This window comes from Capricornis sumatraensis, chromosome 12 (assembly GCF_032405125.1).
Source record: "Capricornis sumatraensis isolate serow.1 chromosome 12, serow.2, whole genome shotgun sequence".
NCBI lineage: Eukaryota > Metazoa > Chordata > Mammalia > Artiodactyla > Bovidae > Capricornis > Capricornis sumatraensis.
In genome coordinates, this window is record NC_091080.1 from 41,535,707 (window position 1) to 41,547,356 (window position 11,650).

Here is an 11,650-nt window from a genome sequence, read left to right on the forward strand (position 1 = left end):
AGATGACAACTCAGAGCTCTTCTTGGCCTGACGTCATCTGGTTCCCTGAGGGACCAGAGGCCTGGCCACTGGTGAGTCCCTCAAGGGTCCCTGTGGGGTTCTGCTCACAACAATGCAGTGAGGGCCATATGAGTGATGAGAAACCACTGCCGGGATTCCCGGGGCACACAGCCAGGGACCTGCAGCTTCGAAAGGTATGAGGTCACTCCTCTGGCATTCAGGTTCATCTTAGCTGGGATGGGGTGCCTGTGATCTCCTGACTAATCAAAACTGAAGGTGTTATCCTGACCTGATTATTCTTTTTTTTTAAATCAGCATTTTTAATTTTTTATTCATTTTTTAAAATTTCTTTAATTGGAGGCTAATTACTTTACAATATTGTAGTGGTTTTTGCCATACATTGACATGAATCAGCCATGGGTGTACATGTGTCCCCCATCCTGAACCCCTCTCCCACCTCCCTCCCCATCCCATCTCTCTGGGTCATCCCAGTGCTGAAGCCCTGAGCACCCTGTCTCATGCATCGAACCTGGACTGGCGATCTGTTTCACATATGATAATTTACATGTTTCATTGCTATTCTCTCAAATCATCCCACCCTCGCCTTCTCCCACAGAGTCCAAAAGACTGTTCTATACATCTGTGTCTCTTTTGCTGTCTCACATATAGGGTTATCGTTACCATCTTTCTAAATGCCATATATGTGCATTAGTATACTGTATTGGTGTTTTTCTTCCTGGCTCACTTCTCTCTGTATAATAGGCTCCAGTTTCATCCACCTCATTAGAACTGATTCAAATTATTCTTTTTAATGGCTGAGTAATACTCCATTGTGTATATGTACCGCAGCTTTCTTATCCATTCGTCTGCTGATGGACATCTAGGTTGCTTCCGTGTCCTGGCTATTATAAACAGTGCTACAATGAACATTGGGGTACACGTGTCTCTTTCAATTCTGGTTTCCTCAGTGTGTATGCCCAGCAGTGGAATTGCTGGGTCATATGGCAGTTCTATTTCCAGTTTTTTAAGGAATCGCCACAGTTTTTTAAGGTTCTCCAGAGTGGCTGTACTAGTTTGCATTCCCACCAACAGTGTAAGAGGGTTCCCTTTTCTCCACACCCTCTTCAGCATTTATTGCTTGTAGACTTTTGGATAGTAGCCATTCTGACCAGCGTGAAATGGTACCTTATTGTGGTTTTGATTTGCATTTCTCTGATAATGAGTGATGTTGAGCATCTTTTCATGTGTTTGTTAGCCATCTGTATGTCTTCTTTGGAGAAGTGTCTATTTAGTTCTTTGGCCCATTTTTTGACTGGTTCATTTATTTTTCTGAAATTGAGCTGCAGGAGTTGCTTGTATATTTTTGAGATTAATTCTTTGTCAGTTGCTTCGTTTGCTATTATTTTCTCCCATTCTGAAGGCTGTCTTTTCACCTTGCTTATAGTTTCCTCCATTGTGCAAAAGCTTTTAAGTTTAATTACTGACCTGATTATCCTTTCTGCTTCTTTAGATATGTCAATGCTTTCAATTTCATCAGCCTGGAAAAACTCAAAACCTTTGAAGAATTCTCACCGAATGGCCTTTCCCTGCTTGATGTAAGTAACAGAATTAACTTACTCAGCACACCCTGGGCAGCCCCCCATGCAAACACAAATCCCAACTGTCCGGTTGCTCTAGGTCACCAGGGGCCAGTCATCAGTGGTGGCTGAAATGACAGTTCCAGGGGAATGACAAGACATGGGACATACAGAGCTAATTTGAAAGGAGTTCTGTAGTCTGAAGATGACCCAGAGCTCACCCCAGGGCCCAAGTCTTTGGCTGGGCATAACCTTAGGAAACGTCCTTGGGTGTTTCTAAACATCTTGGCTATCAGGGATGGAAGCCTGCTATCACCGCATCAAAGCAACTCAAAACTGTGTGAGGGGCGGGGCCTCCCCTCTGAGATCCTGGAAGACTCTCCGAGACCTCTTGCACCTTCCCACAAACTTTCCAGAGCTGACCAGCCAGGCTCCCACCCAGCCGCACAGAGAGAAGCGATCCATACAGCCCTGGCTAATAAGAGGCCTCAACTCACCTGTCCCTTTAAAGGTCTGGACAAGGGGCTGAGAGATTAAGGGGAGGAGACAGAGAGCTGGACCAGAGCGTGGTCTCCAGGGACGCAGCCACTGGATCCCAGGACCATCCATGCTCACAGAGCCATGACCCAAAAAAGGCCTGGAAAGCCTACTGCGATGAGAAGGTGATGACCTCAAACGCTGCGGTCACCGCTGGAAAATGCCCAAACCCTTCAAACACACCAGATAGAGAGGAAAAGATGATGTGAACATTAAAAAAAAAATTACAAATAAGCTGTGACTACAAAGGCAAAGTGCTGGAAATGTTGCTTTGCTGGTTAGAATGCTGGTTTTAAGTCCAAGGAAATGGCACTCAATAAAATATGCAAGATTTCTTTGACCCTTAGCCCTCCCGACCCTGATGCACTGGGCCCTAGGGCAGTATCCTTGCTTAGGTTCCTCCCTGATAGTCAAGGACACACACAGAGCCACGTAAGAGACCCAAAGTGTGGCAGGAACTACATGTGGGGTCCACTCACTGGAAACACCATTTTGATAGTATAAGGAGGATCCTGCGTAAAACTCAGTGCTAAACATGACCCAATTAGTAAACAGAATTGCTGGAAACTGTAACTCAGTTCAGTTCCGTCATTCAGTCATGTCCGACTCTTTGCGATCCCATGGACTACAGCACACCAGGCCTCCCTGTCCATCACCAACTCCCGGAATTTACTCAGACTCATGTCCAGTTGAGTTGGTGATGCCATCCAGCCATCTCATCCTCTGTCCCCTTCTCCTCCTGCCCCCAATCCCTCCCAGCATCAGAGTCTTTTCCAATGAGTCAACTCTTCGCCAGAGTACTGGAGTTTCAGCTTCAGCATCAGTCCTTCCAATGAACACCCAGGACTCATCGCCTTTAGGATGGACTGGTTGGATCTCCTTGCAATCCAAGGGACTCTCAAGAGTCTTCTCCAGCACCACAGCTCAAAAGCATCAATTCTTTGGCGCTCAGCTTTCTTTATAGTCCAACTCTCACATACATATATGACTACTGGAAAAACAATAGCTTTGACTAGATGGACCTTTGTTGGCAAAGTAATGTCTCTGCTTTTTAATATCCTGTCTATGTTGGTCATAACTTTTCTTCCAAGGAGTGTCATTTTATTTCTGACAAAGTGTGGCCCATTGGAGAAGGGAATGGCAAACCACTTCAGTATTCCTGCCTTGAGAACCCCATGAACGGTATGAAAAAGCAAAAGGATAGGACACTGAAAGATGAACTCCCCAGGTCAGTAGGTGCCTAGTATGCTACTGGAGATCAGTGGAGAAATAACTCCAGAGAGAATGAAGAGATGGAGCCAAAGCAAAAACAACACCCAGTTGTGGATGTGACTGGTGATGGAAGCAATGTCTGATGCTGTAAAGAGCAATATTGCATAGGAACCTGGAATGTTAGGTTCATGAATCAAGGCAAATTGGAAGTGATCAAACAGGAGATGGCAAGAGTAAATGTCGACATTTTAGGAATCAGCAAACTAAAGTGGACTGGAATGGGTGAATTTAACTCAGATGATCATTATATCTACTACTGTGGGCAAGAATCCCTTAGAAGAAATGGAGTAACCATCATAGTCAACCAAAGGGTCCAAAATGCAGTACTTGGATGCAGTCTCAAAAACGACAGAATGATCTCTGTTCGTCTCCAAGGCAAACCATTCAATATCACGGTAACTCAGAAGAGTCTCAAACGTCCATAGAATCTTCAAGAAAGAAAATTAAATTGTGTCTTTATTATTGCTCGCTCAGTTATGTCCAACTCCTTGTGACCCCATGGACTGTAGCCCCAGGCTCCTCTGTCCATGAGAATGCTCCAGTCAAGAATACTGGAGTAGGTTGCATTCCATTTTCCAGGGGATCTTCCTGACCCGGGGATCAAACCTGGGTCTCCTGCTTTGCAGACAGATTCTTTATCATCTGAGCCACCAGGGAATCTTTACATATCACTGCCAAGTCATCTGCCCAATTAGCTGAACATATTTATGCAATAGTTTGCATAAAATAGCATAAAAGTTGACTACGAAAAATGCTCACCTGTTACCTGCAATTTTCTATTTTGATTATATTTGCTTTCTTCACCTGCAGGAAGAAGGGTCTCTGAGTCACTGGACATAGGGGCCTCTTGTAATTGACAAGGTTTAGACTGGCCAGTTGGAGAAGGCAATGGCAACCCACTCCAGTTCTCTTGCCTGGAAAATCCCATGGACGGAGGAGTCTGGTAGGCTACAGTCCATGGGGTTGCGAAGAGTCAGACACAACTGAGCGACTTCACTTTCACTTTTCACTTTCATGCATTGGAGAAGGAAATGCAACCCACTCCAGTGTTCTTGCCTGGAGAATCCCAGGGACGGGGGAGCCTGGTGGGCTGCCTTCTATGGGTTGCACAGAGTCAGACTTGACTGAAGCAACTTAGCAGCAGCAGCAGACTGGCCGCTATGGAGAGAGTGCTCTGTCCTCACAGGGAGGGAGACCAGATGCTGGAGTGACCTCAGACACGCATTCCAACATCACGAAATCCTCTGGCTCAAGCAGGAGCTGTAACTATCCCTTCTTCCCTGCAGGACTACCAGCTGGATAGTGGCACCCTGCTGGCCTCCCCCTTGCTGAAGCGCTTCACCTGGGCAGAGAGCAAACCCAAGGCCTCACTGAAGTGAGTAAGGAAGCCAGGGGCAGGGGGCTTTGCTCACTTTCTAGAGGGGCAGGAGGGACGTTGCCCGGGAGGAGGGTTTCATGGCCATACTTGAGGGCTACCTGCCCTCCTAAACTACAGTGTCCGGGCTGTGCAGAAAGCTGTTTTCCCTGGAAGGACAGTAAAGAGGGCATGAAAGCAGATGTATGGACGCGGCTGGGGCGGAGGGAGGAAGGAGAGAGTGGGAGGCCTGGAGAGAGTAATGTGGAAACATACATTACCATATTTAAAATAGAGAGCCAATGGGAATTTGCTATATGACTCAGGGAACTCACACCGGGGCTCTGTGACAACCCAGAGAGGTGGGATGGGGAGGGAGGTGGGAGGGATGTTCAAGTGGGAGGGGACATGAGTAAACCTATGGCGATTCATGGTGATGTTCGGTAGAAACCAACACAATCCTTTAAAGCAATTATCCTTCCATTAAGAATAAATAAAATTTTAAAAAATCATAAAAAAAAAAAGAAAACAGAAAAAAGCAGACACCTGAGCACCATGCTCTGGAAAGGAAGAGTGGGATCTGAGAGAAGACAGAACATTCCAGCAAAGAAGGCAGTCCAAGCACATGAAGCACAGTCTTTCAGCTGAAAGGAGCCCGACGTCCTCAACTGTGAACAGTGTACAGTCCGGACCAGAGACCTGTCCGAGGGGGCGGGGAGAGAACGCACACCCATTACCTGCTGGGGACCTGCAACGAGGGGACGAGAAGGGCCCCGGAACAGTCGTCCAGTCCTAAGACACACCATCCTGAGCCCCCAACTCTTCCAAATGAAGGCTCGTTTCCTGTTAGAGCCCGCTCTCCTGCCTCCACCCGGCAGCCAGTGACAACTCTGTCAGAACTACAGGGCCCTCGCTGCACTCTGCCCGGGCTGGCTCCTCTCCGTGCTCCTCTGCCCAGGGACATCGCTGGACAGGGCAAGGGCCACCAGATTTGCCTTCCTTTCCTGGTTCAAACATCTGCCCTTGACCCTCCCTGCCATGCGGAACCGTTCTGCCCCTCTTTTATCTCAATCAGGGATCTGCAAACTTCCCCCACCCATCATCTTTTCATTTGCGCTTATTTAAACAGAGTTCCCAAAACACTTGGGAGAAGTTGGGCCTCCTTTGGTAAGCAAAGGACCCGAAAATAAGATTTAAAGTGAACAAAGTCTTCAGTTCCTCCACAACACAGGTGGGGTGCTCACTTCTCTTTTCCTCAAACTCTCAAGCCCCCCTTGTTTTCCATAGAGGTGAAGAGCTAGGAAAACACGAGAACTTGGGGGTGGACCTGTTTAAAAAGGGAACCGTGCCTAGGGAAGTCAGGTGACTTTTTACATCTTTCATGATCAATACTTTGGGTGGCGTTGAAATGCTGTTTTCATTCTGCATTTGTGTAGTTCGGCTCTGTGTTCAGAGTTAAGTGTTTTCAGAAAAGTATGTTCTGCTTGTGTTCTTTTACAGTCTAAATTCTGACTGCCGAGAAGTTTCTATTGTACGAAACTTCACTTAGATGGTTTTTCTACTGAATGCAGACCATTCGTAAGGGGCCAGTGATAACCGCTCAACTCTGTCACTTATAAAAGCAGCTGATAGGCGAACAATAAAATGCAGCTGTGTCCAGTGAACCATACTCACAAGAGCTGGTGGCCTTGGCCAGGGAACACGTGAAAATAAGCTTCCCCTCATCAGACATCAGGCCAACGCAGATCACATGAGACACCTCTTCACCCCCCACCAGGATGGTTTGAACCAGGGACATGGTTCTAGAACTCAGGTCCTCACTTACCAGAGTCAGTGTTGGTAAGGACGTGGAGGAATTAGAACTCTGGATGCTTGCTGGTGGGAATATGAAACACTGCAGCCACTTTGGAAAACAGTCTAGCAGTTTACAGAGGAAAACAGTCCTCAGAAGGTTAAATAGAGCTACTCTGTGAGCCAGCAATGCAACTCTGTAGGTATATATATACCCCACAGAAACGTATATGCAAATATTCATAGCAGCACTGTTCACAAGAACCAAAAGTAGAAACAACTCTAGCGTCTATCAGCTGGTGAACGGATAAATAAAATGTATATATCCTTACAAGAGAATATTTGTCGATCAAAAGTACGAGGTACTGATAGGCAGCTACAACATTGATGAACCTTGAATTGAGTGAGAGGAGCCAGTTGTATGATTTCATTTATATGAAATGCCCAGAGTACACTTTAAATAGGTATATTGTACAATATGCAAGCATGTCAATAAAACTATTGTTTTTTTAAAAAAACAAAAACCAAACCAAACAGGTGGCCAGCTCACAGGCTAGTTTGCAGACCCTGATGTAAACCAAAGGGTGTCCACAGACACCTCTGAGCAGTGGGGCCCCAGCTCATCAACCACAGAGGACTGGAGGGCTGGGTACGCTCCCTGAAGGACACCTGGCGCACCCGTGTCCTCTCCGCGGGCACCCAGGGACCCCAAGCCCAGTCTCGGGCAAGTCACAGGACACGGAGTGAGTGGGGGGAAGCGCGGCCCACGTGTTCTTGTTTCCTGCCTTGAAACACTTCCAGACCTTTGTGGAAAAAAAATGAAAGCCATCCATTGCCTCCTCCACTCCGAGACCAACATACAGAACATTGTTCAAAGGCCCGGTGCATCAATCTCGAGCGAAACGGCCAGTGGCGGGCGGGGTTCTCACTCCCACTGGCGCTGCTGAAACCATCAAACACGGAGGACCAGACCGGCTCCCTGCCCCACGCGGACCCAACCCAGAAGCCTGTCTTTTCGCCCTGGCCAGCAACACACTGCCTGGCACCGAACTGAACCGAACGCTTCTCTCCTCCAGAGCACAAACTTAAGAGGGAGAAACTTACTAAGTTTCTGTAGCATGTCCTAGGCGTCGCTCCAGGCGGCTGCAACAACTTTGCACGGTCAGTGGCTCAGAATGGGAGAAATGGATCCTCTTGCAGTTCCGGAGGCCAGACGCCCCAGAACGAGGTGTCGGCAGGACTGCACCCCGACATGAGGCCCCCTCCCCCACAGGACATCCCGGCCCGCACCTCCTCCAGCCCTGCCGCCCCTGGCACTCCTCTGTCTGTGGCCGTGGCCCCGCTCCTCCTGCAGGTGCTGCGATGCTCCCGCCCAGACACGTGGGATTGCATTCAGGGCCCACCTGGTGATGCAGGAGGCGCCTCCTCTCAGGATCCTCTCTTTTAATCGCAGCTCTCCTCTTAGAAGATGTTGTTCCCAGGTTCAGCATCTTTCAGCCAATCCTAGGCACTAATGGACCCGCAGAGGGGAGCACTGGACCCAAGCCTGGGAGCTGTTTTCCACCAGGAATTCTGGATTTGTTTTAACTAATCCCACCCTCCATCCCTGGCCACTGGACTGACCCCCAGCTGGTGGAGGAGAGGCCGTGGGCAGCTCCAGACACCCCAGCCTAGTTTGAGGTAGGACTCAGCAGACATTCACTCTGGATGGGTTTGAACAAGTGTTAGTCCGCCAGTCTACTGCAACTCTGCAATCCCATGGGCTTTAGCCCACTAGGCTCCTGCGTTCATGGGATTTTCCATGCAAGAATACTGGAGTGGGTTGCCATTTCCTTCTCCAGGGGGTCTTCATGCCTCAGGGATCGAACTCAGGCCTCCCACGTTGCAGGTTCTTTACCGACCAGGAAAGCCGCTGGGCTTGAACAAACGGCCCATAAAGAGTGGACTTCAGTGTTTCCAATAAATCCACTTTGTACAATTGATTTTTTTCTTTCTTTTCTGTCTTTAGCTTGAGAGTAACCAGTAAGAGTAAGGAGTCAGGCCTTTCTGACCTCAGCAGACCCACGTTTTGCCACACCAGCTGTGGGCACCTGGGAACAGGCCACCGCCGGTTCACCTATGACCACTCGGAGCTGGAGAGGAAGATTTCCTGCTGCTCGCCTCCCCCCGACTACAACTCTGTGGTCCTGTACTCCACCCCACCAGTCTAAAGCCCGATTCTGCACAGCCTTCTTTCTAGAACCACGTGTGTATTTATAACCCCCAGAAAACTAGCTTTTGCCAGTATTATGCGTATAGAAATCGACACCTTTTCCTTTCCACAGGAGCCGGCTGCTTTTTTTGTGTTTTTTTAATAGTGCTTTTGTCTCTTTTGACTAACAAGAATGTAACCCCAGATAGAGGAATAGTGACAAAGAGCGCCACTGCCAACCTTCGCAGGACTCAGCGGGGAGAAATCCTGACTCCGCCCTGGACTTGCCCCTCCCCCGGCCCCAGAGACCCCAAGGCCTCCGGGCTCCAGGTGGCTCAGGACACACGCTGTCACCTGTCACTGCAGCTCAGACTCTCTGGGCCAGCAAGGCCTGTGCTGTCACAGGCGTGGTTCTGGGGTCTCCAGCAGGCTGTGTGTGTGGGGGGAGGGAGAAGAGATGGGGAGAGCGCACAGGGCAGGGGCGGGGACAGGGATTGGAGCTGCACCTTATGGGGAGGGAGTGGGCAGAAGACAATGCCACCGGTCCACCTTGGAGAATCCATCCAGGGAGCAGACAGGACGGAGGGGTGATGAGAGGTTTAAAAAAAAAAAAGCCAAACATAATTTTTGGAATTATCAAGCAGATTGTAAAACCTTAGGTGGGCTCACCCCAGTGAGTCTGGTCTGTCATGTCACCTGTTAGGCTTAAAGCCACGTTTTCACAGATAACGTCCGCTTCTATTTTGAGTATTCATATATAGTCCAGACACTTAACTCACTTCTTTGTTCTAACATGTTTCAATTAGTAATCAAAGGAAGCTGAGGAGAAGGGCAACAGTCTTGTGGAGGTTTTCTCTAGACCCAAACTAGGATAGATGGAGAAAAAGGGAAGGCGGAGTGAAAACCCCCTCTGCACCAGACCAACTGCCTGAGACCGAGGGGACTGGAGGACAGGAAGGCAGCCACGTGTCCTTATTCAGTGGGGACCCCAACTCTCTCACGCTCATCTCCTGGACAGAAGAGCAGTAACCAATGTCTATGAAGCACTTTATGCTCCTTAAGGAAAAAGATGCTGTGTGATTTATGCAAGATGTTTCTAGAACTGGGACTCAGGATATTAGTTAATGAGCCGTCAGTAAGAGAAAAGCCTCTTTTCATCTAATTTGGGCCCTGCCTCGGGTCTGAGTTGTGACCAAAATAGGGACAGGGTACAAAAAGGCGCCCATTTCTCGGGGCCAAGAGGCCCTGGGTCCGCCACCATCTCTTCGTGATGCTGTGTGTTTAGGATGTGTGCGCACCTTCTGGGGCCAGTCAGGCCACAGCAAATCACTGCTCCTGGTGGAGAGGAGGATGCTTACCTTGATGCAGGTGATGTAACCCTAGAACCTGAGACAAAAGTGATAGGCCTGGACATCCTGCCCTGGCCCAGGGCGGGGGTGGGCGGGGAGCAGAGGGGGGCAGGTGGAGGTGGGGGCGGCCAGAGTCTCATTTTAAGGCACTTGGTGTGAAGAGACAGGAGAGCTGGCTTGTCCCCAGCCAGAGCTGCTCCCGGGGTGGTGGTGGGAGGGGGCCTCTGCTGGAGGAGCCACCGGCCAGTCTCCACCAGGAGCCATGTCCAGACAGCACGGGACCAGGGACCAAGGCAGGGAGAGCCTTGATCTTCCTCTTCTTTACCAGCACAAGAGCACCTGTGACCACTGGCAAGAGTAGCAATCAGGTAACCGGGAGGAGGTTAAACAGGCAAAATATAAGAAGCTTCAAACTGAGTCTCTGGTTTTTTCAAGTCAGTTAAGGATCCAGCAATTAGGGAAAACAAAAACCTTAGCTATACGTATATCTTGATTTCAGTAATCCGTTCTTTAAGAGGCCTTAGTAATACCATCTTTCCAAAAGACAATCTGGCTTCCTCAGAGACTCAGTGGAATCAGAGACTGTCTAGCAGTCCAGCTCCATCTGGGGTCTCAACATAGAACAAAAACGGGAAAGCAGGAGGAAAGACGCTCTCCAGTGGGAAAGGGCTTGTCACAGGTAGGTGCGCTGAAGCAGCACAGAAAATTAAATCACTAATGAATCGATGGTATTATTAGACCCATTTGTCAATTTTGACAAAAAAGGTTGGTATGAACAATTAGGGGCAAGGACCCCCTTTCCAGGACTTGTGAGATCACGTAACCCGAGTATGGTGGGTGGGAGGGGACTGGAACCACGCACAAGCTTGTCTCTAGTTATTCTCAGAATGACGCTCAGACCCGAGGAGCAAGTGTGTTCAAAATCCTGATGAGGTTACCTTCGGATGTCAAACGGGAAAAAAACACTTGTTGGCCTCTTTTAACTGATTAAAGGAGGAGCACACCTTTGACTGACAGTGGTGGAAACTATATGTATATTTGTGTGTGTGTGTTGTGCAGAACTATTTAAGGAAACTGGAATTTTAAAGTTACTTTTATACAAACCAAGAATATATGCTGCAGATTATAAGTGAGACAGTTTTGTCCTACATCTCTAGTCACTATGAATGTATTTTGTATGTTATCTTCATATAATAAAATTAACTTACAAAAACATCCATATATTTCCCATTTTGTGTAAAAATGAATAAAGGGGTCTTGGTTTTCTTCGGGCTGTTGAGGGGGGACAAGCATGAAAATGCTCGTGAAATACCAGTTGCTAAACCAGCACAAAAAAGAGACAGCAAATGCAGCTCAAGACAGGCACAGATCATCCATCAGCCCACAGAGTGGCTATATGAACAATCAAGACACGAACAGTATAACAAAAGAGAGAAAAATGGTACAGATGAAGTTGTTTGCAAAACAGAGATAGAGACACAAACATAGGGAAGAAATGTTAAGGACACCAAGCAGGGGGAGGAGAGGTGGGGATGAACGGGGTGACTGGGATTGACATATACACACTACTGATACTACG

The 11,650-nt window shown here is 48.3% G+C and overlaps 1 protein-coding gene across 1 annotated transcript in view; it reads left to right on the top strand.

Moving 5' to 3' along the window:
* Nucleotides 1-11,224, top strand: part of FLT1 (fms related receptor tyrosine kinase 1) — a 206,570-nt gene extending 195,346 nt beyond the window's left edge. The window contains exons 28-30 of the mRNA XM_068984312.1: nt 1,511-1,595; nt 4,673-4,761; nt 8,540-11,224. Of these exons, the coding sequence (XP_068840413.1) occupies nt 1,511-1,595; nt 4,673-4,761; nt 8,540-8,741 (376 nt within the window). The 3' untranslated portion in view covers nt 8,742-11,224. The remainder of the gene's footprint in view (nt 1-1,510; nt 1,596-4,672; nt 4,762-8,539) is intronic.
* Nucleotides 11,225-11,650: the final 426 nt, after the last annotated feature.